This window comes from Anser cygnoides, chromosome 5 (genome assembly GCF_040182565.1).
Source record: "Anser cygnoides isolate HZ-2024a breed goose chromosome 5, Taihu_goose_T2T_genome, whole genome shotgun sequence".
In the NCBI taxonomy this organism is placed as follows: domain Eukaryota; kingdom Metazoa; phylum Chordata; class Aves; order Anseriformes; family Anatidae; genus Anser; species Anser cygnoides.
Genome location: NC_089877.1, coordinates 19,732,036 through 19,759,593, shown reverse-complemented (window position 1 = coordinate 19,759,593; position 27,558 = coordinate 19,732,036). Strand labels below are relative to the sequence as shown.

Here is a 27,558-nt window from a genome sequence, read left to right as displayed (position 1 = left end):
TCATAGGTATTTGATATTCTGTAAATGGGTGTAGGGAAGCAGGGGCATGGAGTGCAGGGAGAGGAGCAGAGACATTTCTATACAAATGCAGTCTCCAAGTTAGTATCTTCATGCTGGAAAACATACATTACTGTTTTGTTTTGTTTTAGTCTCTGGAAGGTATGCAAGACATGGGAGGGTATTACTTCACATGTTTTAAGCCTCAATTCATGTAGTCTTATATCCAAAATAAATTACATACAGTTCAGAGATACTTCTCTTCAAATCTGAAGATTTTGTGTAATACTTAAAAGCAAGGGAATCCTGAGGGAAGTGCATAGCTATTCTGTAAAGGAGCAGCAAGAATTAGACGTAATTTCTTTGAGCAGAGCTAATGCCAGACTTGTGCTTACCCTAGAATCAAAGGTGGAAAAGAAATCCATGAACGGGGTGCTCCCTCTGAAACCTAATTTATTCTTGTCACACTTCTCTCTATTCATATAAACCTCTTCTGTGAAATCTATTGGTTCTTTGCTGTGGAGTAGGAATAGTAATGAAGGTGTTAGTTCAGCGTGCCATAGAGTCTAGTATTTGAAATTCCAAGTTCACCTATCAATGGTCAGTCAAGTATAACACTGTATTTAGGCTTTCTGTTGGCTGAATCTATGAATTGCTGAATCAAAGAAAGTCAAGCTTCTGGTTAAACATTTAGATGCTATGAGACGGTTGTCTTTATTCTTAAGAAAAACAAGTATGCTTTCAGGAAGAAACTCCGTCTGCTGCTGTATGATTAGAGAACCTGATGGTATACTTGATAGTATGACAATTTGCACCTAATTAACCTACTTCATTAAACATTTCCAGTGACACAGTTTTGTAAGCCTCTGTCAAAGGTGACCTACAGTGTTCTTGGGGTGCTTGTCATGATTGCAAGTCACTTAACTTCAGCAGCTGAGGTGCTGTCTGCTTATTTTACAGATTGTAACTTCTGCATCAACAGATCTTCAGGACTATACATATTACTTTGTTCCTGCTCCTTGGCTATCTGTGAAACTTCTGAGGCTCTTACAGTGCTATCCACCTCCAGGTAATGCACAAATCACAACAGTGGTCATTTCTAATGTAGTGCATTATCTCCAAAGAGCTATTGTGCTGTAGTGTGACCGTAACTTGGAGTGCAAGCACAGTGTTCTAAGACAAGGATACAGAAGCCTTTTCTTCCGAGCATTTCAGGTTGCTCTGAGCTATTATGTTTTCTTGAATTATGTTGTTTAATTTTAAAGTGTCAAGCCATCTTGCAATTTGCAAATCACTTGCAACAGCTGTTTTAAGCATAAGTTAATGCTATCAACTATATTATAGCCTTGAAATATATTCCAGTGCAGATTGTTTGGATTTTGCTCTTACTTAAGTTAGAAGTGTGGTTTAGACTTCCTGCTAACTGTACACTGTGTTGGGGGTGGAGCAGATGAACTGGTTAATGTACCAGACTATTTCAGTTTAATCCCTGCATTTAGCAAGGTGGAAGGCCTAAGATAGGAATTAGGGTGTTGAGCAAAGTGGAGTTGTCCAACGGCTTGTTGTTCTCCAGAAGACCCTGCGGTACGTGGTCGTCTCACAGAATGCCTGGAAACTATTCTTAACAAAGCACAGGAGCCACCAAAGTCAAAGAAAGTACAACACTCAAATGCGAAGAATGCTGTGCTGTTTGAGGCGATAAGTTTAATTATACATCACGACAGGTGAGCTGTGAAAACAATTCTATTGCAACAGGATTTTTTGAAATGAAAAGCCAAGGCTTTTCACTGAACACTGAACAGATTTTTACTAGATGGGGAGAAACAGAATATGAAGTTGCTTGCTAGGTTGGAACACAACCACAGCAATGGGTTTGAACATTAATGAATGGTGTCACTGTCAGAATATTTTTATTTCTTTATTTCGTGCTTTTTTGGGGGGGTATTTTTTATTGAGCCCACCACTTAAAGCCATTAGGAATGATTTGCTCACAGTATCTGAATTTTCATTTCACCAGCGGAACATTCTAGCAGACACCTGAGGCACTCTAAGAAATTTGCACTGCAGAAATAGTATTCTGTATTTGATGTTCTCGAATCTGTTGCTTTTAACCCTTTCACTTTCTCTCCTGTTCTGTGCAGTGAGCCAAATCTACTAGTCCGTGCCTGTAACCAGCTAGGTCAGTTCTTGCAGCACCGAGAAACTAATTTGCGTTACCTAGCACTGGAAAGCATGTGCACGCTTGCCAGCTCTGAATTCTCACATGAGGCTGTGAAAACACACATAGAAACTGTTATCAATGCATTAAAGGTAAATATTAAGTGTGCAGTCTGTTCTGAGTCTCTTCTCCCATTCCCATGTCCCATCCCTCACCTTCCCCACAACTTTCTCCCCTCCCTCCAAGCACCTCATCCCTGGTTAGGCTAAGTTATACTCGGGGACCAAAGGAGTTATTTTCCTTAATCATGATGTGATGGCAACAATAGAGGTCAGCTTTAGTTTATTTCTGCAGCTTATAAGTGAATCTTTTATTTGTAGCTGTGGCCCCTGTAACAGTATGGTACCCTCCTCAAGCTGTAGAGTGAAGTTGAAACAGTGAAATACAAGACAGAGAATGCTGACGAAGACTTTGTCCTGATACTCTCTTGCTGGTATCAGACATTTTACCTTCACTGCAGTAGCTAATGGGGAGCAGTGAAGTAGATCAACTTCCACTATAGCATGTGCCATTTTCCAAAAGCTGAGAAACCAGAAAGACGAATTCTCAGGTCAAGTTTGTGTGAAAAAGCAGAAGTCAAGAGGAAGACAGTTTTTCTTGTACATTTACTTGCACGGTTTGGTGTTTACATATATTGTTTCTTTCGGAGCTCATACTGTAGCATATTAATACATTTGTCTAACCTTAAAATACGTGTCTGTTTCAGCTGGGCTTCTGTTGATTTGAGGCAAGTTCAAAATTAAACCTGGTAGAATTTGGCAATTTCAGTCAATTATTAGTTAAATTGTGGCCAGTGGTGACAGTTACCTGGTGCAAACTCATTCATAGGAGTTCATTGTGCGTATGAAAAATCATTAAAATTCATTTGTTTTAAATTGAAATTTACTAAGTTTCATGTCTACAATAAGTTGCATGTTTTCCAAATAAAGGTGAGATCTTTTGACCCCTTGCTTGTGTCCTTTTGCAGACTGAAAGAGATGTGAGCGTACGACAAAGAGCTGTAGATCTCCTGTATGCAATGTGTGACCGAAGCAATGCCCAACAGATTGTGGCTGAAATGCTGAATTATTTGGAGACTGCTGATTATTCCATTAGAGAAGAAATTGTGAGATTTTTGTAATTCCTTAATTTTTCATAGCTGGCTTTGGTACCATATATATCATTTATTGGTTGGGATGCTGTTTGTTGTAGAGATTTTTGACTGTGGTTTTAAAAACAAAAAAAAAAAACACAAGCTGTAGTCTAATAGCAAAGAATGTTCTTCATTTAGGTTAAACTAGTGGAGGAGGGGAGAAAAACACTTGAAAATAAGGAATTTTAAAAGCTCCTCTCAGTTACAGGGCATTGCATATAGACAGTGATGTGAATTTTATCAGTGCTTGAGCAAATGCAATCTGTAGGTCTGAGATTATGTACTTCTCAAGTCAACTGTCTAATAGCTTCAAAAACTAGTGTTTTATCTACTTATTTGTAGGCAGAACTTCACACTTTGTATGCTCTGAAGACGTTATTTCAATCTAAGGATTCCCCATAACAATGCCTTATGATCAGCTAAAAGGGAGGCACGATGTCTGTCTCCTTCATCCCAGCAGAAGAAAAAGTGCAAAAGGCGAAATACCCAATTAGTGGCATTCCTAGAATGGTAGCCAAAATCTATGCTTACAGTAATTATTTAGCTTTACTAAGTACTAAATTTTCTTCATTAGAGAAATGAATAGAAAATGTGATGTTAGTTGTTTTACTTTTTGTACTTTGATGTTGGCAATCTATCCTGACTTAACAGGCAAAAGTGAATTTCATCCTGTTAATTTACTACTCCTAAAAGAATATGCCACTACAAATATAAATGAGACCAAGCTATGTGGCCATCTCTTTCTATGCAAATTGTTTTCTTCAGGATGTAGGAATCTGAGACCTGAAAAAAGCAGCTATATTTTTGTGACTCTGGCCTGTGCTACCCCGAGTGTCCAATTTTTTCTAACAGGTCTTCAATTTCTTAATTAGTGCAGCATATTCAAATGCGTTACTAGGAAAGTATTATGTACCTGGCAGCTGGTGTGTTCTGACACCAAATCTCAATGTTTGTCTTTTGCCTTTGCTGTGGGAGCAAGTTAGCTAGCAGATGCATCTGAAACTGAGGCTTTTGGGCTACCATAGGGTATCACTGGATGTATATAAAAGTGAATTTTGATATGAAGGTTATAGTAGAAGTTAGTCAACCTTCTTAATTCTCTTATGTGTATACAGGTACTGAAAGTTGCAATTCTAGCTGAGAAGTATGCAGTGGATTATACCTGGTACGTGGATACAATATTGAATCTGATTCGCATTGCCGGTGACTATGTCAGTGAAGAAGTGTGGTACCGAGTTATTCAGATTGTCATCAACAGAGATGATGTTCAAGGCTATGCAGCAAAGACCGTTTTTGAGGTGAGAATAACTGGAGTGATTAGTAAGGAAACTATATTACCTGGAAAATAATCAAAATGTAGTAAAAATAGAAGCCTTTTACAGTTCTTTCCCCCCATATTTTCTGGATACAGGAAACGAAAACACTCAGTAATAACTTTAGTGATCCTTCTGGAAGTATGTAACCATTCCTTCTGTTCAGGGTCTGATAGAACTGGAATTTGAAGTATTAAAGGAGAACACTTTCAAATAGCTGGCCTTGTTGCTCTGACTTTACTTGGGTTGTTCATATGGGCTTTCTACTTTCTTGTTGTTTCCTTTCCTAGATGTTTATGCTGATTTTTCACAACTCATCCCTGCTGTGTGCTTCTTCATACTCAAAAGGGGCAGTATCTATATCTTGGGCAGCTTCAGCACATTCCTGCAAGACTTAATCTAAGTGTATTAACAGCCTTCTGTTTCTTCCAAGAATGTCAGGGGAAATCTAAGCAGTTGTATTTGTCCACAAAAGTCTCCGGTACTGCTAGGTGGGCCTAGCAGCACTCCTAGGCCAGTAATGCTTAGAGATTCTTCTGTAAAGTCGTGCCACCTATCGTGCTTTTCTAATAACTAGTTCTGTAGTGCCTTGACCTATGATCTGCTCTTCTAGGAAAGTAGAGTTGGAAACTAGACATGGGAGTGACAGATGGAAAAAGATCTTTTTTTTGAAACACTGCAGGTCAGTAGCTATTCATATGTTCTTACAGGCCCTTCAAGCTCCAGCATGCCATGAGAATCTTGTGAAAGTAGGTGGCTACATCTTGGGAGAATTTGGAAATCTGATAGCAGGTGATCCAAGATCAAGGTAAAAAACCTTTTAAAATATTTCATTGAAGTAGTAGTACTTCTTTTGGGAAGAATCCATCTGTTTAATGTTTGTAAAAGGCAGTTAACAAATGAGTCAGCTCTTGATAGTAATGGCATTGTAATCACCCTGTCAACAGAAACCTAACAAATTATTTTTCTTCCTATCTTTCAAGTCCCCTCATCCAATTCAACTTGCTACATTCCAAGTTTCATCTGTGTAGTGTTCCTACCCGAGCTCTGCTTCTGTCTACCTACATCAAGTTTGTGAACCTATTTCCAGAAATCAAAACTACAATTCAAGATGTATTGCGCAGTGACAGTCAGCTAAAGAATGCTGATGTTGAGCTGCAGCAGAGAGCTGTTGAGTATTTGAGGCTCAGTACTATTGCCAGTACTGATATATTGGTAAGTACAGAAACTTTTTTTATTATGCAGAACTCTAGCTGTTTCTTCTATCAATAAGTAAACTTCACTAAACCGCAGCTGATAGATCAGAAATCTTAATGCAGAGTTAAGGATGTAGCATGGGTGCTGATTGTTTTTACTGTGCCTAATTCAGCTGCAGCCCTCTTGAATTTAGAGCTAAAACCAAAATTGTTACTTCTTCAGTTGTTACTTCTTTAGACAAATGACTGTTTATATTTTAATATAACATTCTAGGTTTTCAGAGATTTGACAAGTGTTTCAAAGATGTACGTATTGGATCAAGTCTTCCAACTCTCAGATGTGGAAACTCTTTTCCACTTTCATTCCTCCACTCACTGGTCCCGTGTCTTCGTGTCCTTTAGCTTTGCAATTATTGAAAAGTTAATGGCAGCTCTGAGGGTGAGCAAAAGGAAGTAGCGCAGCTAAAAGAACTGTTTGACAAAGGGCATGCATGACTTGAGACTAAACAGAATAATAAGTCCTCACTTAATCCTCAGCTTTTTTGATGCTTACGCTAAACTGATGTAGACTTTTCTGAAGATGTGTGAAACCTACTTATTTCCTGGTGGGCAGAAAACTTGTAATTTTTTGTGCTGATTGTTTTTTTGTCTCTAGAACTTCTGAGTGTTTTAACCTGATGCTCTCAGACTTAGCCAGAACATGGCGCTCTCAGTCTTGACAGCTAATAAATGCTTAGGTCAGACTAGATCCTTGGGTAACTTACATACACACATGCGCCCTCCCCCCTCCCCTTTTTTAATAGCACTTTATCAACTGCTCTGGGAGGACTTCAGAAAATTTGAAATAATTTCTCTTTAAGGCAAGTCTAATCTACCTGTGTGCACCATACTGCATAGTCATTTTCTGTGTAGGTAATTATTTCTGCCTTTGTCTGAACATATCTTCAAAGACTGGGAAGTTGATTTAGCTTGTTCTGTAAATAAAACTAATATACTTTTTTCCCCCCCGTGTTAAGGCTACAGTGCTAGAAGAAATGCCTCCCTTTCCAGAGAGGGAATCTTCTATTTTGGCTAAACTCAAGAAGAAGAAAGGTCCAGGCACAGTTACTGACCTGGAAGAGATCAAAAAGGAGAGGAGCTCTGATATGAATGGAAGTGCTGAACCTGCCTCAGTCAATGCCAGTGCTGTTGTGAGTTTATAATTTGTTCTTATTTCACTTATTCAGAAGGTGTGAAAGTGGGGAAAGACTCATTTCCTTAAAGTGGCTTCTTAGGAATTTAAAGCTGCTTGTCTTAAATTTCAAACTATGGGTGTTTGCTATAAAGTATCGGGGAGCATACATCTATTCCCTGCATATGCTTGCTTGCAATTTTCCTTTGAAAATCATAGCCATGCTGTAAATGAGGCAAACTGTCTGCAATTTAAATAATACGTTCAAAACAAAACAAAAAAAACTTTGAGAAACATTGCTTTAGCCTTAGAAATGGAGACTTCCTTGCTGGTAAAGCTGCAGTGAAGGCGAGATGATAAAATCAATATACTTCAAATTCAAGTTAATCCTTTTAAAGTATCAGCTGCTTCTGCTTTGTCTAACTTACCTACTTCTGCATTGTGTTTTTGGGTGACTATTGTTTTTTACTAGCAGTGTACAATACTTGACTCTTACTGATTTAAGGACATCCAAGTTGTGTTGTTTAGTCAACAGTACTATTAGAGTTCAGTTATGGTGGACAAGGCCAGAGTCTTGTTTTTTCTTAGCTGAAACTTCTCATTTTAAAGTCAGTTAATGCTGGTTGTTGGGTGAGTTATTCCCATAACATAATACTTGTTGCTGTTCTAATTGACAAGCATAACTTGTAAATGCAGTTGAGATGTAGTAGTATTTTAGCATGTTCCCTTCCTGTTGCCTTAAAACTTAATTCTTTGATCACTGCAGTATGTAAGAGTGCATGTTCCAAATGCAGCATGCTTGAATGGACAGAAATACCTTTCCAGCAGAAGAGATGCCAAACTTTGCATGCCAAATTGACTGAGGTGTCTGATAGATAAAAGTTTATTATGTCTTATGAGCTTCACTTTCAGGTGCAGCAATGTAAGAAATTTTGCTAAGTTACCTTCAGCACTGGTTTGGATATGACCTCCGTCTTAGATGCCAAGAATATGTTCTGAAAGTTCTGAATATGTTCAGCTCCTTGGTTTTTGAGTTTTCATATTGACTGATTTCTGAGAAAAACAAATAGCCAGGGAATTTCTGGTTATCCTGCATACAATTTAGTTTTTGGACTATATGATAACTTTGAGTTGGTTTGTATTTGAATTGAGTCTGAAATTTTTGTTCTTTTATCTCATGACTTAACATCTTCAGCACGTCTGGCGTACTGTAAGATGCTAATATCTAATGCATGAATGCTTCATTTAACAATCTGTGCTTTGTTCTTGCACATGACTTGGGCACATATGAGGCCTTTATTAATGGTGCATGATTCTGTGTCCTGGTTACTTTATCTGTTCATTTTGAGCAGTTTTTTTCCTTTGAAATCTCACCTCTACCTTTAGTGTTTGCAGCTTGAACTAACCAGAGACCGTGCTTTTTTGCTGGTTAGGTTTTGCATTGTTTCTAAGTTTGGCTAAGCTTCAAAAACCGAGGACTAAAAAATGGTCAATTTAAATAAAAGTCACTGCCTTTATTGCTGGATTCTTCATGAATGAAAAGCAACACCTTAGAATTTTATTCCTTATGGTACTTATCTTGTCTTGGTTTCCACAGAACCACATTGCAGATATAAGTTGTTTTTTTCTTTTTTTTTTTTATACAAAGCCATTAGATGGATATAGCTGTGTTCAAAGAAAAAAAGAAATCCACATCTGTAAATGACCTTAAATTGAAGCACAAGGGGATAACTACATTCATGAAGCCTTCTGCTGTCTGTTCCGGTCTTTATTTGAGGAGGGGAGGGGCACTTTGCCATAGCTTAGTTGTCTATGCAAAAGAGTCACCTGTGTTTTAGTCTTGCTGTAGATTAACACCAAAGTATCTTGTCTTCCCTAGTCTACTCCTTCTCCATCTGCGGATCTGCTGGGTCTGGGTGCAGCCCCTCTCACCAATTCAGCTCCCCCACCTTCCTCTAGTGGTAGCCTCCTGGTGGATGTATTTTCAGATTCAGCTTCTGCTGTTGCACCTCTTGCTCCTGGTTCTGACGACAACTTTGCGAGGTAATTATGTCACCCTGCAAGGTATCTGAGAAAGCATTTGTCTGCTAAAACGGGACTAGAGACAAGAAAACAAACAATAACTTCTGGTTTTGATCGAGTTTATTGAATGCATTCCTGGGTGGTAGTTGTGCAGCAAGAGAGGTATTCCTGAACTTTGTGCTGGATATGCTATCTTTAATGAATACCTCTGCTCATGGAAAATTAGAGTCTGTAGTTATGAGCCTGAGAATATTAGCCACGCAGTCTTGCCTAGTTTTCATGCTGGTTTTTACTTCTTTGTTAAACTAAGCTGCTTGTGCATCTCAATAATATATCTTGAATTTGGGGGATGTCCGGCCTGACATGAGTATGTTTAGACTTGTCCTGTTTCCATAAAGTATTCTTGCATCTATATACTTAATGGAAAACTGATACTGGAACAATGAGTTGGTTTATATCTGGAGATACTGGTTATCAGAATTTCAAATATAATGAAATTGTTCTGCTGCTGTCTGACAAACAGGTGTAAAAAGAAAAACAAAACAAGCTTTTATTTTTTAAGGGAATTTGTTACAAGTATCTTCCTAATTATATTGTTAACTGTACTGTCAAGTGCAATGATTTTTAATCCCTTTAAAATTAATAGCCACTGTGGCTACACTTAAATGTTATTTGGCTAAAACATTGAAAATAAATAATGTAAGATCACAGTATATCTTTAAAAATATGTGATTCTTTGGCCAAGGTACGTGATACTACTGTCAAAGACCAAATTTAGAATGATGTGATGACAAATTTGCAAGGTATCTTAATATAAAAGACAATCAGTGAAACTAATCTACCTGAACCACTGAGAGTTCTATCAAAATTTTATACTGGGCAATATACTGTTGCAGGTTTGCAGTGATTTAAGACTTGATCCTGTATTTCTCTTGAAAGTTGATAAGTGACTTAATAATACTACACAATACCAAGACTTTAAGAAACAACGCAAGCTTGTTGGAGCTTTTTCTAAAAGATTTTTTTTTCAATGATTGGTAGCTTCATAAGCAAAAGTTGCCTGAAAAGAGTTTTTTCTTTCTGCTGAAGAAAGCATAGCATTGCTCAAGCCCTTGGTCTGTCTGTCTGTAGGTGATGAAACACTTCTCTAATTCTATTGAGAAGTTGTCTTTCATAGTTTCCTTCCACTTTTTAATGCTGTCGTCACTTTTGCTTCTAATCTGTTCCTTGGGTAAGCCATTCTCTGTGTGCCCATATATTCTTGCCTACATTTTAAATACTTGTGAGTATTGTAACTGATATACCTGTTAACTGATTGTGAAGTTGCAGTTAGAAATGCCACTAATTTGATGAGGTCCCTGCTTCAAAGTGCACATCACAGTAGTTAATATACATCTACATTTATGGTTTTGAACTAAAACTTTTCTACTGTCACAATTAACCACCCAAAAGGGTTTGGTTAAGATGTATAAGCTTAAGCTACTGAACACCTTCAGCCACCTCTTGTCTTCAGGAGGAATCCCTGGTTCCTAACAATCAGGGACGGGTGGGCTGGGGGAGAGAAGAGGGAGGGGGGGGAATCACTGCCTAAAACCTTTCTAGGTGTAATGAGCTAGGGCAGCTAATTATTTTTTTCATGCATTAAACTCAGCAGTGCTGTTTTTGAGGAAGGAGGTAAAAGAAGTAACTAAGCACTAAGCTGTCTTTACTAACTCCTGCTGTCTCTGTCGCTACCACCTTTCTTCCTTTGTGCTGCCTGAACTAGCCCTGACCTGGCTTCATCTGAGGTAGTTTCTGAGGAACCAGCTGATACTGTGCATGATGCTGATGAGCTTTTTCACAAGTAAGCAATAATAAAACCTTGCAAGGCTGGGCAACTTCCAGAATATAGTTACAAAGCAAAACTATAGTATACATTGAGTTAATACCAGCAAAAGTAGACAAACATACTGTCAGACTTGTGACTAGAACACGTCTGTAGATACTGTGCATTGTATGAGATGCTTATGAAAACACAGCTTAGAGCTGGCTTTTATGAGTCAGTGCTATCACCCAGTGCTCTAAAATAAGTCAATGACAGTTGTATATTAAGCTTTGCAACTATTCACAAAAAAAGGAAAAAAGGGTAAACTATTAAAAGTACCGATATTTGGAAGTATGTTTTAAGTGCCTTGTATGAAAAAGGCCAATGTTTGCTGACCACCTCTTCTACTTTAAGTGAAGGGTGACAGACAGAAGGACTGAAATCACTGCAGAATGTGCTTCTCTCAAAATGACTGAAAAAAGTACAGCTCCCAAGTCAACATATACATGATACAGAACTGATAAAAACAAGGGAACTCTTTTTTTCTTTCAGGTTGAAACAGTCAAAGCTTCCAACTTTTGAATTCTGCGCCAGCCTAATGAATTTCAGAAGTTGTCAAGAATATGAATAAGAAAAATCCTAGTCTGTTGCCTGGTCCTTAATAGTGTGTGTGTGTGTGTAGCATATTGTGGCTTCCTTTGTAGTTTCTCAGGCATCCTGTTAGATAGAAATTTCAGTTATTTTAGTGTCCTACAAGTGGTGATTTAGGTTGTAAAATGGATTTGTCTTTTTTTAACTGCAGTTTTCTGCAAAGGCCTCTCTCGCAGACTGATGCCCTCTAGGTTAACAACAATCTTCATCCTCTGTGTAAACCCTGAATTTTGTGGTTCTGAATTTTGTGTAATGTGTCTTAATTTAAAACATATTTGCCCTCTCTTCCTCTAGGTTTGTGTGTAAAAATAACGGAGTCTTATTTGAAAATCAATTGCTACAAATTGGATTGAAATCTGAATTTCGACAGAACCTGGGTAAGTTTTCAGGAAGAGTGGCTGTCTGCGTTATCAACCCCAAAGTCAGCACGAGGCTGGGGATAGGGCTTAGTTTTCGGGTGCTGAAGAGGGGAATGTAATTTCAGGCCTAACCTGTCTTAGAATCCTTGCTGTTTGTGTGTCCCTGGCATCGGCTGTTCTTTCCTTAAGCCTTTCAGTTGTTTTGGTACCTGAGAAGAAATGGGAGCTGAAGTGGCTCTGAGTTCTACTTCTTACTGCCTAGTTCTAGGGCCCATACAGCCAGAGTTTTATAAGGGACCATTCTCCAGAATTTTTTGTATCCTGTGGTAGAGCTTATGGTAATACTATGAAGCACAGTATTTTTTAGACATAGGTTTCTCCTAATATGTTAATGTACAAGATAGTGAAAGTATCTAGTGAGGAGCTTGGAATCGAGCACTGTCTAGAAGTAGGATTGCTTGCTTCTCCCCTTCTGCATTACTTTTGGTACTGTAGTAATCTTTTTTTACAGAGACGGTAGCATTATCCAGCAACTGGAAGACTTTACACAGGCACTTAAATAATTAGCGGGACACAGAGTTCTCTTGGTTTGTTTTAATCTGTTATTTTATTTTGAGCTGTGAATATCTTGGTAAGATAAAGCATGTAAATTATGCTGATTTTTAAAAGTTGTTTTAAAGAAGGGTAGAAAGAAAATGTATCAGATACTTGAAGCACAATAGTCCAATATGATCACATGCGGTGTACCTAAAACTTCTACTGTCTTTCTTTTGTTTCTAGGACGTATGTTCATATTCTATGGTAATAAGACATCAACACAGTTCTTGAATTTTACTCCAACAGTAATCTGCTCAGATGACCTTCAGCCAAATATCCTTAAATGCAGTACCAATTGCCTGTTCTTTGGGGTTTGTTTTTTATGCTGCACATAAGTTTAATAAACTTGCTGGATCAGGTCTTCATGTCCTCAAAGATGAAGTAGGAACTTGCTGATATCATTCTAAACTTCTTATAGAAAAAACAAGTCTTGAGCAGAGATGGAAGAATCTCTTTTTAAAGTTCTGCTTACAGAAACACCTTTTACTCTTGAAATAAGGGGGTGTTATTTTGAATAAATACGTAATGTAACTTGGTAGCTTTCTCCACTGTCATGAGGTAGTTGAGGTATAGACATGGTATTCTTCAAGTGCTGCATTAGCAGATGACTTCTGACTTGAGCTGTAGGTAGAAGAATGCATGTGCTCAAAGATGACAGTACTTTAAAATAAGCTTTTACTTTACAGTTTTTCCCTTAATGCTTTATATCACAAACTTAAGATTTCTGGGGTAGTATGTAATCTAATGCGTTTGACTCAGCATCACAGTAATGTTCAAATCAAAATAAACTAATCTGGTGGCTTTTATTGTAGACTGTATGCTCTCAAATGTTTTTGGGAACATCTTTAGGAAAATTTCTATAAGTTTGAGAATTGTGGGAGCTATTGCTTCTGTGCAGGTCAATATGAAAAGAAACTTATTAGCTTTAAAAGAATTGGGCTTTGAATTTTCAGTAGCATACAGAATCAGCAGACACGATTTTAATTCTTCCAGCGGTTTACCAGTAATATTCGCTTCTTTTAAAATTTTTTGGTAAGTTATCAGTTCGTTGATCATTTTCCTTAGCCACTTTTCATGCCTGAATCTTCAGACAAAGCCTGTTGACCCCACAGTGGATGGAGGTGCACAGGTTCAACAGGTTGTGAACATTGAATGTGTGTCAGACTTCATGGAAGCTCCAATCCTGAACATTCAATTCAGGTAAAACTGAAGTAGTTCAATGCTATGAATTAGTTAAATGAAAGATATTTAAGTTGTTTTGGATCTCTGACTAAAGAGTAGACTATGGATGCTGAAGATCCAAAGCTATCTTGTGTAGATGATTTACTTGAAAGTTTGACCTAACAAAGTTTTAAACTACTGGAGGAGGGAGGAAACCCACTTGGAACAATATAGTTGAAGGAAAAAATATTGTAAAGAAGCAACTACTGATAAAAATATCCCTGTTTTCTATTTCTGCTATACGTATAAAACAATAGTCTTGGTGTTTGCTCAAGAAATCTTGATGGAAATATATACAGTAACTTTGTGGCAACTATGAACGCTTCTGCAAAAAAAAAAAGTTGGATAAGAAATGCATGTAGCAAAAATTAGTCTTGTTATATTAACTCAGCATCAGCCTTTGGGCAACAATCATATTTACAATCTTGGTTTCTGTCCTACCTTCTGTTATTTGAGTCTAAGCTGTTTTTATTGGTGTGTTTTCACAGGAGAATCTTTTCACTCCCTTCCTATGGGGTACTATCTAGAAGGATAGCAACCTATGTTGAAATATATTCTTATTAGAAATTCCTCTAACTCACCTTCATGTGCTGTCTAAGCAGAACAAATAAATTCATCTGTCAGTGGATTAAAACTATATCTTAAAAGTAACATCTGCAGTTCTTGGATTTTAATCATCAGACAATTGCAACTTAAGAGTTCATTCTCAATTGCTTGGTTTTTTTAGGCTGTGAAACTGCTGGCACTTCGTACTCCACATACCATGTTCTGTCTGTTCTGTATGCAGGTACGGGGGAACATTCCAAAATCTTTCAGTAAAATTACCCATCACGCTGAATAAATTTTTTCAGCCAACAGAGATGTCTTCTCAAGACTTTTTCCAGCGTTGGAAGCAACTGAGCAAGTAAGACTGTGTCTATATTTGGGCTTGGGTGTGGTGGGCCAAGAAAAAGCAGAACCAGTATACTGTGAATGTAGCTGATACAGTGCCCCACTCCTTGCTTAGTCTTAGAATTATAAACTCCCCTAATGTATGTAGTTGCTGTTGAACAATACTATATATATTACACGTTATGTGATGTATTCATCTTGCCTTGTCTTGCAGTCCTAAACAAGAAGTACAGAATATCTTTAAAGCAAAACACCCAATGGATGCAGAGATCACAAAAGCAAAGGTTGGTGGTAGTACGGTATTTCTAACCTTGTAGCATAAAGGTAGTGGTATAAGCAAGCTCTGTTCGTTTTAGTTGGTAGAGCTATTGGATCATCCTGTTAAAGCATAAGTCCATGTGTAACAGACCTTTGGCAGGGCTGGATTGAAAGAATTGTTTCTCAGTATGGCTTGAATTAATTGTAGTATTCAACAGCAGCTGGAAATTTTGTTTGTTTTATTTATTTATAAATATGGCTATTTATGAAAATGTGGACTCAGTGCTTAAAACTGAATCGGAAGAAACTTAAAGCCTTAATTTATTCTAGGGTTACTAGTGAGAGAAGAAAACGGAATAGCACTAAGACTTTCTGTAGAGCTGTCTGCCTTAGGCAAAGCAGAAGTGACTACTGTAAGGCAGGAATGGCTTTATCAAAAAGAGGAGAGATTTATGTTGAATCTAACTAATTTCTCAGTAATTTGCCAGAAGAACATTTTCGGGGCAACTCAATATCAGGCATCACTCTTTCTACTCCAAAAATTTCTGTTGTATTGTACATTGGTATTGAAAAGCTCATTAATGTCTTGAATACTTCAAACAAATTAGTCTCCTGGTTGTTTTGCTAATGAGTGGTGGCTGTGCTTGGGTAGATTTGTTATTCTTGTCCTGCTGTCCTGACACTTAAATCTTCTGGATCTCTTTCGTAGATAATTGGCTTTGGATCGGCCCTTCTTGAGGAGGTTGATCCCAATCCTGCTAACTTTGTTGGTGCTGGTATCATACATACAAAAACTACTCAGATTGGATGCTTGCTGCGCCTTGAACCCAACCTTCAGGCACAGGTATCTGTTTCTGTATCTACAGCTTAAATACAAGTTCTTGTCTGCACTAAATAATAATAATAAAAAAGTATATATCTGAAATTCCTTAAGGTTATTTAGTGAGAAATATATATTGTAATTGCTAATTGTGGCTGTAGGCTCTAACAAGGAATGAAATCGCAACAGCTGATTCTGGCATATCTTTGTAAGCTGTTGATTCGTAGAAATTCTCTTCCATGTGCATATCACTCTATTATTCCAGACTCCGTGGATTCTCATCTTCCCTTTAAGGCTGGAAATATTAAAGGTTTTCCTTTTTTGCACCTTGGACAAGATTAACTATAATTCCCTTTGCCAATTAAAAATAATAAAAGAATGATGTGGCTAAAAAGTAAAATGTACACAAATGAACACAAAATTATTAAATCACAGGAATAATATTTTCGAAAGCATTTTAATAGAGATTTTATCAAAAGATAATTGAGGGCCAAAAGTAAGTTTTGGGTGGTAGGTCCCCTTTTTTCTGAACAAGTGGACATGAAGAGTCTTTAGACTTTTCCACAATGCTTATTTCTCTTAAAGGAAAAAAAGTTGTACATCAGGTTGTCAGTAAAGCTTAAAACCATTAGAACAATGGTAACTTTCCCAATGAGGGTTTGAAGACTTGCTCTATCTTATACTTTGAAAGAGCTAAATTGCTCAGTGACTGCCTGCTTCTGAACATTTTAACTTGGTCTTTTTCTTACCAACTCTAACAAAAGAAGTGAATAGTAACTGGTTAACTTTCACTAGTTGTTTAATACAAAACGATATTTTAAAAAAATATTTTGTGTTCTTTTTCAGATGTATAGGCTCACACTACGAACAAGTAAAGAAGCTGTATCTCAGAGATTATGTGAATTGCTGTCAGAACAGTTTTAATACTAACCATGACAGTTTTGTTTTTCCATTTATATCATTGTCATCATACTGCAAATAAATGTCTTGTACATCACTGTCTGAGTACTGCAATGTTAACAAATACCAGCTCCCTGCCTTAATAGGACTTGCCCCTTGTTTGAAATTGTGATTAGAAAATGGACAGTACAGGGAAGTGACTTTTTACATAAAAAGTGGCTTTTAATATGTTACACAAAGGGTGGAAGGGTTGTCTTTGTGCTCCTTTTATTGCAGAGGTTCGACTTTTAAACTTGTTAAAGGGAAATTGATTTTGATAGGGTAACCAAGGTTTTCAACTGGAAAAGATAAGTAACATTTCTGTCTTACTGCCTTTAGCAGGTACTCCCTCTGCTCTGAGCTGAAAGAAACCAGTGTAATGCTGCTCGGTAGGGTTAATTCCAGTTATTAATGTAGAGTCAAAAACCTTGTAAAGTTAAACATTGCCACAGGTTTTGTACTGGATGGGAAGGGCAGATTCCAAGGTGTTTGATTTAAGTGGACATTTATGTTGAATGTCGCCAATCTGTGTTGTATTTGAAAAATGATACAGGTCCACAGTCTTAAAGTATTAATCTTATAATCCTTTATGTCTTACTGTTTTCTGATCTTTGGAAAGTGGATTGAACGCAAAAGCTATTCTTAATCCTTCTGCTTATCTCAAATAATGAGGTGAGCTTCCCTGGTAGGTAGTGAATGAGTACATGCTTGTTGAGTCAAACTGAAGTTAAATATTCTGTTCTGTTTTTTCTGCTACCCATCAGATTTAGCAGGCAGCAGTCCCAATGATGTGATATAACTAACTGCAGAGAGTAAGGGTTCTCATCAGTGTGGTGTTGTATAAAAGGAGAACAGGGAAGAAATGTGCCCTTTAAGGCTAAGGCATGCACTTTTCTAGACGAAAATCTAATTTTAAACTTTTTTTTTCCCCCAGTGTATAATAATGTTAAAGCTTGAGGGGCTGAATAACTGGTATCCGTATAGTTTTCTGTCTGTCAGTGGTGGTAAAAATATCCAATGTGGTGTAAAGATCTGTGTTGAGACTGAGCTAGGAAAGCTGAAAATGTTCAGCTTACATAGTGGTTTTAACAACCAAAACCTCTGTAGCTTGTTCCAAATCATCAAACCCTGCAGCCTCTCTGCACAACTAAGTGGGCATAATTTTGGCTCACATTCTTGAAGCTTTGAGATGCACCAGAGGCTGCCAAAACGAGCAGGTGAGGTTGTGCAGTTAGAAACTGCGGGCAGTTGTCAGTGAGGCAGTACTACAGGTCAGGATGAACCAAGAAGTCAGCTGCTGCTGACATGAGAAGTGAACCTCAGATTAAGATTCCCCTAAGGTTGTTTGAAGGAAGCCTAGGACTGTTGTCTCAGCGCATACAGCCAAGTCTGCCCTTGAGAGAAAAGCTTCAAGTGATAGTGGTGATGACGACAGTGAGAATCGTGCCCTGCTGCCCAGTGCAAAGGAGGGGACAGGGTTGTCCTTGGTTGAGTGTGCCTTGCTGTTCTTCAGTGCTTTGAGTTGAAGATGGAACTAGGTGATTACAGTTTGGTGTGGTGGAAGGCTAATGGTTGTGCTTGGTACCAGTGAAAAATGAGAGGAACAAAGGTTTGGGTGTGGTGCGTGAGATTTTGTTGTTTGGCTTTTTTCCAGAAATGGTTGGTAATTTATGGATGTTATGTCTGAAAACTTGTCTATAGACCTGGTCTTTCTGAAAAAAAGTTCTCTTAAACAATTGGCCCTCTTGTGGCCTCCCACGCAGCTAATCACAACTCTCTGATCACGAATATTGTCTTTGAATGAAGAATCTTCATACGCATTTCCCTCACTCAAGTTGAGTAGTTGGCAGAGTACTACTGGAGTACCTATATTTTGTCCTTTGGAGGCTGTATGATCTTTACTAATCCCGTGATCTTAACCGTGTTGGCTACTGTGTTAAAAATCTGATGTGCTGAACTAAAGGGAGTCTTAGCAGAGACAGGGAGTAGCTTCTTTCATTTTTTTCCAAATCCTGTTGTACATCTGTTCCTCTGAGTATGTTCTGTGCCCTCATTAAAGGACATCTTGAGACACACTGTACTATATTAGTTCACTTAGCTTTGGTTCCAGCTGTGCTAAATAAAAATGTGCATTAAAAATATGGGTAGGAGGGGGGTAAGGGAAAGCATCTTTTCAGTGGTGACTGTATTAAGCTTATGACTGTTCACGTTTTGTATTAGATGTCAGCTCAGTGAAGCCATGAGCAGAACAGTGAACAAATTAAGGATAAATACTTGATTTTTTTTTTGTGAATGATGGTTAACTTACCAAAGTGATGTATCCTCTCAAGCAGACAAAGTAATTTCTGCAGTAAACAGTGTTATTGTTTTCAAGTACAGTATTTTCAGGCATTGACATGTGAAAATAACTGAATAGCAAAACAGGTAGCATTTGTTCATTCTTGACCTACACTCCTGTATGTAACATTTATGGTGATTGTCTTATTTGTATAAAACAAAGTTCTGTCAAATTAAGTGGAGAATTTTCATATAGAAGACTATATATTAGACTATATTCATCAGAAGAACATATTAAGATTAAATAAATGATTAGAACAGTAATCAGACTGTCCTTTTTTGTCTGGGGAAATGGGAGCATAAAGAATACTTGCCCAGAATGTTTTATTCTGAATATAATGTTATGGACCGACAATTGATGTAGGATGCTTAATTCTTTCCTACAAATGACTGACTACAGGGTTGTGTTTGGTTCAGTCTTACCTGACCTGCAAATCTCTGGTTCCCCACTGACTTTGGGTTTCTGTATGGGTTATTTTTGTCACGTTATAAATATTCTGCTGTAAAAACTTGATGTAAAACCTGTCTTCCTATATGTTTGTATGTTTAACAGCTGACCATATCACTATTAACAGTACATGCTACAGTAAACTGGTGTAACTCCTCAGAATAATATAACTTTAAACATATGTTCACAGCTGCTTTTTGGATTTCAGCTTGTTTCAAAACAGTGGTTCTTTCCTTGTTACCATTCGTTGCAGGGTGCAAATACCAATGTACATGGCATCTCACACGGCTTTCCATGTTACTCTGTTTGAACAATGGGGTAAGCCAGAAGCTGCAAAAGCACACGCCCCTATCACACCGAGGCAGGACATGTAAAAGGTTGACGTTGCTGTAAAAGAAGAGAGTACCTGAACAGCTAAATAACTTCACTCGAACTTTGCATGTATGCTTCAGGTTCTTCTTACTTCTCTAAAACTTACTTTAAAATAAAAAAAGCCCCTGGGCATTATGAACTTCTGTGCAACTTTTTCTCAAATGAATTGCAGATGGGTAAGAGTAAAAAATACTAAAAGAAATACTCCCTACTAGCAGCAAGTAGAAGCTGCTTGGGTGAGCAACTGCCTGTTGTTCGAGCCTCATGGTCTGGTAAGTACTTTTTGATACCTAAACTTCTGCCAGAGAATTGCCCTGCAAATTTCTTCTTTGTCCAAAAGCCCCTAGAAACATCTGTTAATTACATCTTTAGAAATGCATTAAAGGTGCAGGGAGAAGCCTCCTCCCAATAAGATTTTGAGTCACGTAGTACCTTGCTGTCCGCCAGCAGCTGTGTATGAACAAGCACAAGTGCTGTGCCTGCTTCCAAAGGAAAGGCAGCGGTTCACCGCAGCCACCTGTTCTTGGATGGTGCAGTGATTGGGCTACCCCCCAGGTCCTAGCTCAAGTGTACAACCTAACACCCTATTTTCAGTTAAAATAATTGGCCAGACAATGAGAAACAATTTTAACAAATTCAATTCCTTCTACTTTATTTGGAAGTCAAATTTCTGTTATTGCACAGTGCACAGGCCAGTTTTCAGCCTCTAGTTACATATCACCCTGAGCATGGCCAGACAGTCTCTGACGTTGTCACTCCCAACCCCTGCCCATTCTTTTTCTTCCCTACCCCTTCCCCTCCCCTCAAGATTAGGAATAATTTATCATTTAGTTAACTTCATTGACACTCCAGGTAGCTGCTCAGGAAGCCTCTCTGCAAGGCTAACCATATAATCAATACAAAAGAACTCCCAGCAACGAGAGCAATTGCTGTGGAAGTATGTAGTTGTAATTAGCATTTAATAAAATTAAAAAAACAAAAAACAACTGTATCTGAATCTATCTGGAGGTCTGGCTATTGTATGCAGGTGTCAAAGTTGCAGACACAGCCACCAAACACAGTGATTTCCGTAATGAGCCTTTTCCTGGGGTTATCTGGGTCTTCGCATGGTAGTTGGAATTCCTTCTTATAAAGTCGAAGTGGCCTACAACAGCCGCACGCTGTGGTGACCTCCATGGTCTCAGCATTCAACCTGTTTGGAAGAGAGGGAGGATCGGTTATGACTTGGATACAACTTTTTAGGTTTTGGTCAGGATTGTATTTTGTGAATTGAACAGTCGTGCAAGGTGTGCAGAAGCAGTTCATCCAGCTGGCGCCGTGCCGTTAAGCAGCACTGCAAGATGCATAAAAAGTGAAATAAGCCAATCCTTTGGGCTTGTATGGAAAAGGTATTTAGGTAAGAATATCTGTAAATGAGAGAAAAGTCTGTATGGTTTCCAGTAAGAACAAAACTTTTCTTTTTAATGGCAGCTTTCTTGTAGTGATTGTGATAAACCTTAGCAGCTTTTTTTTTTTTTAAACACCTTCCTCTAGGTTTAACAGCCCTTTTTAAAACTGAAGACACAAAGGTGATCATCAGTTTTCAAAATGCTGGGGGACAGCTGAGCTCACCTAGCTCTTAGCTTCAGGATTAATTTAAATTGGTTATGGTAAAAGCAAAACACTTCATTGTTTTCCTATTCTGGAACATATTCATTCCCAGCAAGCAGTGCATGCAATTACTTTTAACTTTTTTCCCAAATAAATGTGAACTCTGTAATAGTACTGCAAGCAGAGTTTAGTTTTATTGAAGCTGTCATTCCCTGTTTGAGTAAGCAGAATTGGAGAAACATCACATTTGTAGCTGTAAAGCATCCCTGTGAAATAACTGGAGGACATTGAGAGGCAATGGGAATGACCTTAAGGATTTAGGTGGGATGAATATTTTGGGTTACATTCTTGATTTTTGGAAAGTAGTTATTGGTAGTCTGACTATTGTTTAAAAAAAAAAAAAAGTATTGACATCTTTAAAAAAAAAAAAAAACTTAAGTGAGGAGACATTCCCTGTTTAAACTGTAGATTTCTACAGACTAATTGACCTGTATTAGTGCTAGTTCTAGCCAGCTGGCCTATAGCGCCACACTATTGCTAGATAAATACCACACAGATTTTTCGCACTGAATTATAAAGGAGAGGTAGTTGACAAATATCAGTATTCACAGATAAGAAACAACTTCGGTGTATTTATGATATAGAAGCTCTCAAGTATCCTTACTTTGTTGAAGATGGACACGATCCTTCACATCGGCTCAAAGTGATATTAGCAGAACAGCCTTTGTAAGTTATTTTTTCTTCATATTCGACTTTTAGGCAATCCTCTGTTAAACATTAAAAAAAAAAATATGTATCTTAGTCTTCTAGTGTGACTTTTGATGGATGCCAAAAGCCTCTGTACTCAGTTTCCTGGAAAACCGTTCTTATTGCATGACTTCAGAGGGACTGAAGGGGGATTGACAAGTCACAAGTAACACAGCAAGAGAAGGTTTTACGCTAGAAATTGAAACTGTGTGAGATGGTGACATAGCAGGATAACTATGAAAATGCATACAGCTGGAAGTAGAAATGAGGAGGAAAAAAAAAAGAAAAATCTGTTAATAATAGAGTGCAAATTAAGTCCAGGAGGAAAAAGCCCTAATCCACTGATGAGAAAGCAAAGGTGCGAATAAAACCATCAGCTGGCTAATTCCAGCGGAATTATTTCTGGTTCACAGACTTGGTAATAGATGTGACTTCCTTGAAAAATGCTTAATTAGCTCATTTTAAGGATTTATTTATTTCTAGGCATATTTTATAAATTTTTTTAATAATGTAAGCCAAAATTTCATAATTTAGATCTCTAAATAGAATGCATAATGCTGTTTGGAAGGTAATGGTGTTATGTACTGATCTTGCACTTTTTCTGGTCATCTGACTTGAAGCAAGACACTGGGCGTCATATGAAGCAAAGTTTTCAAAAGAGCTGAAGAGGTTAAAGTTTGTGGTTTGTACCCCTTAACGTGAAGAATACTCTGAAGGCAGCTTATGCACCTCACACTGGTCCTGTAGTGTGCTCTGTCGAGCGCATTCAGGTTCCCAGCTTGAGGCAGGTTATGGATGAAACCCAACTGTTGGGGGGGGGGGGGCTCAGTTACATTGTAGGGGGTTTAGAAAAAGGCAGCTAATGGCACACCTCAGTAATGTGCCTCTGCCTGTATCTAGTAAAGTTGGTAAGAGAAGCTCTAACCTTCCTTTCTAGACTGAAAGGTATTGTTAATCTGTGAGACTGACAAGTATGTGAATTGCTCAGTTGAGGGCAGAAAAACATGCAGAGAAAGGAGAATTTGTACGCAACTCTGAACTTAGGAATTGAACCCCAGGAGGCACTGCCTGTTAACAGCAATGACCAAACCTGGTAATGGTATGGTTGGGAAGGCAGAAATCTAAAGAGCTATCTCCAAAAATGAATGCGAATAAAAGCCAAAGCAGGCACCAAAACATACATATATTTGGGAATATGAGGGAAAGCCATTCTGCTTAGGGGAGTTCCTAATTGGATTCCCATTCTGCGAGGTGAAATTTGTGAGGATGCAGGGAAAGAAGGGCCAAAGATAGTGGCACAATGGAAAGAATCCTATCTTCTTGTGTCAAACTGCCATTTTCTGATGCTCACACATTCATTCAATTCTGGTTTCTACTATTAAAAAAAAAAAAAAGGAAAAAAGCTGTTTGATACTGCATTATTTGTGTAGCAGTGAGATGAAGGACAGACTGTGCATTCACGTGCTTGCTTCTGGGCGTGCTCCCACTGCACAATTCTGCCCTTCCTTGTGGCTGAGCTGGCTGACCTGGATGAGCTGCTCTCTGCTGACAAAGTTAACGGAGGAGACAGGGATGGAAGGGTCCGCTAAGGTGATTGCGCCCACTGTTATGCATTGAGTCACATCACTATTTGAGAGCAGTTAACTAACTGCAAATAGTTTCCTTAGTTGACTTTTGGGGATCCTGTGTGTAAATCGGTTTTATGCAGTGAGACCTGACAGATGACCGTTGGGATGACTTGAGCGTGGCGTTCTACTTTGTTCAAATTTTGTTGCTGTTAGTGATAAGTTTATGGTTCAGTTGCTCTGATCATAATGAAGGAATGGCAGACTGCATGTGAAGATTCATAGCAGCTAAGGAAATGGCAAATAGCTTTGTGAAAAATTTTGAATGCTTCAAACAAATGTATATCTTATAATCTTGTTATCAAGCAGTGTAGAAAAGGGCAGACATATGAGGCCATAATTCTTGAAAAAGATAAGGCAAGTGAAGGCAGTAACATGTTGGAGGTGAAGTTCCCTTTCTTTAGGAATTAAACAAACAAAACGGACAATGGCTAGAGAAAGCGGTGCATGATAGTGGAGAAGGAACAGTTACAGGAAAAGAAAGCAGTATGATATGGTTGCGGTATACTTTCCAGATCATTTCTCCTTTCTTTGTGGAACTAAACCAAAAGGGAATGCAGGAAGTAGCTGAAATTGTTAATTTCTCCCTGGGTCCTCAAACAGCAATGTTAAGACATATAAAAATATATAAAAAAAAAAACAAAACAAAACATAAAAACAGCAATTAAGACATATAAACATCTATAAAACACCACCACCAAAAACAAAACAACCAACCAAACAAAAAAACAACAAACTACACAGGAAATTCTACTTCCATTCACAGATTGAAATATGCACTGTTCATTTCAGTTTATTCTTAGAAGGGTTAATGCATACCCTAGGAGGTGCCGAATGAAAACTGCCTCACTGCCCGTTACCAGGAGCAGAAACTAGGTACCTCTGTACACTCACACCAGCGTTCCTGACTCCAGCACTGTAAGTTATGAAGTAGGAAAGCTTCAGATCTAACCAGTAAGAGTGATGCTGCTCTGTGCACCTCCCTTCTTAAAAGTTATGAAGAATTGTAAAGAGTGTGCTATTCTTCAGTCCAAAACAGCTAGGTTTTATTTATGCAGAGGTGTGAAATACTATCACTGGACCTAGACAACACTGGAAAAAATGATCCTGTGGAGAAGGTATCACAAAACATTCAAAAAAAGCATGTTCAATAAGCATATGAGAGTTAATACAAGGACTGTAGAATGAGGTAAGGCAATAGTCTGTTCAAATAAGCAGTATCTTTCTTACACCATTAAAATAAGATTTTTAAACTGAAATTGATCCTATGACTTTCTCTCTGGTAAGTGTCCTGTCAGCCTTAATTCATGTTTTTAGTGTATGCATCAAAACATTGCAGGAAGCTGCTGTTACGAAAACAAAGACACCGACACGACTATATGTATTAAAAAACAAAACGCAGTAATGATAAAAGTGAAAGATACAGTCAATGTGTACAAGCAAAATGTGACATAGCAAAAGAATATGTAATGTCTCAAAAATTAATACGTATGAAACGAAAGATGTACTAAGCAACAAAGCAGGATAAACTAAAGAAACACTTTACCTTGTGGTACTGCAGCTGGTCTAACAGAAGAAAAGGATGTTGAAAGTTCAGAAGTAACAGAAAGAGAAGATGTGGTACGCCTGGTTGTTAGTGTGGTTGTTCGGATAGAAGTCTGCTCAATGGAAGGGATCTCTGTAGAAGCAGTGGTAACAAAACTGGGAGCAAACGCAGTTGTTGTAGGTAACGCACTTGGGATCACAACTGGAGTGGATTTGGAAGACACAGAAGTTGGAAGTGCTACTGAAAATGTTTCACCACGTGGAGTAAAAGAAACTGTGGTGTTTGGTGAGGGGGAGGAATAAGTGGTACTCTCAGAGGAGGTAAAAGTGGGAATGAAGGTCGTAGGCATGGGCTTTGTTGGGGACGATGGGGAGGAGGCTGTGGAAGGGGCGGCAGATGGCAGCCTGGTGCTGAGAGGGCTGCTGGGGGCAGGCGGCGTCCTTGGCAGTGGCACTGCTGGGCTGCTGGCGGGGCTGGCCTCGCTGGGCACGGACGTCTTGGAGGTGCTGCTGGCAGACGTGGCCGGGGTGGTCTTCTCCGTGCTCACGGGTGGCACGATGTGTGGCACCGTTGTCTTCTTGGGGGTGGAGGCTGCTGGGAGGAAAGTACAGGGGGACTGAGGGTGGCAGGGCAGGAGGGGCAGGCAGAGCAGGAGCGCTGTTCCCTGGGCAGGTGCCCCAGGACAGACCCAAAGGCAAGGAAGGTAGGAGCGTGCAGCCCTGAGTCTCGCTGGGCAAGAGGGAGGGATAGGCCAGGGGCTGCTGCCCTTCCCCTCCCCATCCTGCTTCTCCCCACAAGGGTGGCACAAGGACAGCGCCCCAAGGCTGCCCTCCAGCAGCTCGGCACCCTCTGCTTCTGTCTGGAAGAAGAACCAAAACGAAGGCCAGCCTAAGGTGAGTTCACTCCAGCTGAATACTAAGTCCCATTAAGCCCCTCACTTGCTCATCCTCAGGAGGAAACTGGAAAACATCCAGAAGGGTAAGAGAGAGAAAACACTCATGCATCAAAATGCAGGCAGTGCAAGACCTGAAGAAAAATAAAATAACCCCCAAGTCAAGCAAAGGCAATCACTCCCCACCTCCCACCAACACACCCGGGACCACCCAGGCTCTGAGGAATGGCTCGTTCTGAACCCTGCCACCCTCATCTTCTTGCTGAGCGTTTTGTTGTACGGTAAGGAATGCCTCGCTGGGCTCTTGCTGTAAGCTGTGCCAGCTCTGTCCCCTCCCTACCTCTTCTCCAACCCTTGCCCCCTTGCTCGAGAGATGACAGAAATAACAAAAGTCTTTGTCATGCTTTACAGCCACAATAACATTAATTTTCATCGTAATAGCATTTTATGGGGATGTGTTATTAATTTAAGATGGGCACAATATTTAGAAAACACTGAAGTTTGAGGTGTGGCTGAGCAGTGCTCATGGAGTCAAGGACTTCTCTGCTTCTGATGCTGCCCTGCCAGTGAGGAGTCTGGGGGTGCAGAGGGAGCGGGGAAGGAACACATCCAGCACGGGTGGCCCAAACTCACCCAGGGGCTGTTCCACACCGTTTGACATCAGGCTCAGCAACAAAAGTTGGGATAAAGATCTTGGAAAGAGGACACAGGTCGGAGGGAGAAAATGCCAAAAGCAGCGGACATGGCAGGTGGCGACCAAGGGGTTTGTATTTTATCATAGTAATAAAGGTGAGAACTGGGAAGGGCAGGCAGAGCAGAAGGAATGGCAGGAGGGAGCCTTACCTGGGTGCGAGGAGCTCGGCGCTGCTGAGGACACAGTTGAGAAGGGGGAGGACGCAGCCGAGGGCAGCGGGCTGGTTCTGGCTGTGGAGGGTGCGGAGGACGCAGGCGACTCTGTGGGAGCACTGGTCCTCGGGGGAGAGGGCTTGGGCCTCAGGGTCGTAGGCGTGGGCTTTGGCCGGGAGCTTGGGGGCGACGGGGAGGAGGCTGTGGAAGGGGCGGCAGATGGCAGCCTGGTGCTGAGAGGGCTGCTGGGGGCAGGCGGCGTCCTTGGCAGTGGCACTGCTGGGCTGCTGGCGGGGCTGGCCTCGCTGGGCACGGACGTCTTGGAGGTGCTGCTGGCAGACGTGGCCGGGGTGGTCTTCTCCGTGCTCACGGGCGGCACGACGTGTGGCACCGTTGTCTTCTTGGGGGTGGAGGCTGCATCAAAACACAGACTGGGAGGAAAGCACAGGGGGACTGAGGGTGGCAGAGGGTGACAGCACCCCAGGGCTGCCAGACAGAGAAACAGAGAAGGTCCAGCAGCTCAGCACCCTCTGACATTTCAGCTACTGCCTGGAAAAGGAGCTAAA

The 27,558-nt window shown here is 39.6% G+C and overlaps 1 protein-coding gene and 1 long non-coding RNA gene across 5 annotated transcripts in view; one reads left to right on the top strand and one right to left on the bottom strand.

Annotated features, from left to right (window-relative positions):
• AP2A2 (adaptor related protein complex 2 subunit alpha 2) overlaps positions 1 to 19,889 on the top strand; it is a 49,424-nt gene extending 29,535 nt beyond the window's left edge. Inside the window, exons 7-23 of one of the 4 annotated variants that reach the window (XM_048058625.2) lie at positions 958 to 1,066; positions 1,574 to 1,721; positions 2,139 to 2,307; positions 3,183 to 3,320; positions 4,463 to 4,645; positions 5,371 to 5,468; positions 5,644 to 5,875; positions 6,873 to 7,046; positions 8,907 to 9,070; positions 10,815 to 10,892; positions 11,799 to 11,881; positions 12,644 to 12,733; positions 13,537 to 13,660; positions 14,469 to 14,585; positions 14,787 to 14,856; positions 15,540 to 15,674; positions 16,497 to 19,889. In XM_048058625.2, coding sequence (XP_047914582.1) covers positions 958 to 1,066; positions 1,574 to 1,721; positions 2,139 to 2,307; positions 3,183 to 3,320; positions 4,463 to 4,645; positions 5,371 to 5,468; positions 5,644 to 5,875; positions 6,873 to 7,046; positions 8,907 to 9,070; positions 10,815 to 10,892; positions 11,799 to 11,881; positions 12,644 to 12,733; positions 13,537 to 13,660; positions 14,469 to 14,585; positions 14,787 to 14,856; positions 15,540 to 15,674; positions 16,497 to 16,574 — 2,190 coding nt within the window. In that variant the 3' untranslated portion in view covers positions 16,575 to 19,889. Of the gene's footprint in view, positions 1 to 957; positions 1,067 to 1,570; positions 1,722 to 2,138; positions 2,308 to 3,182; positions 3,321 to 4,462; positions 4,646 to 5,370; positions 5,469 to 5,643; positions 5,876 to 6,872; positions 7,047 to 8,906; positions 9,071 to 10,814; positions 10,893 to 11,798; positions 11,882 to 12,643; positions 12,734 to 13,536; positions 13,661 to 14,468; positions 14,586 to 14,786; positions 14,857 to 15,539; positions 15,675 to 16,496 lie in introns of all 4 variants that reach the window. The other 3 variants (XM_048058624.2, XM_048058627.2, XM_048058626.2) reach the window with 3 other exon arrangements.
• Positions 19,890 to 20,691: 802 nt separating this feature from the next.
• Positions 20,692 to 27,124, bottom strand: LOC136790929 (uncharacterized). The gene is made up of 4 exons (XR_010831827.1): positions 26,990 to 27,124; positions 25,255 to 25,845; positions 22,001 to 22,103; positions 20,692 to 20,938 (listed from the first exon to the last, which is right to left on the bottom strand). It is a non-coding gene; the product is annotated as an uncharacterized lncRNA (long non-coding RNA).
• Positions 27,125 to 27,558: the final 434 nt, after the last annotated feature.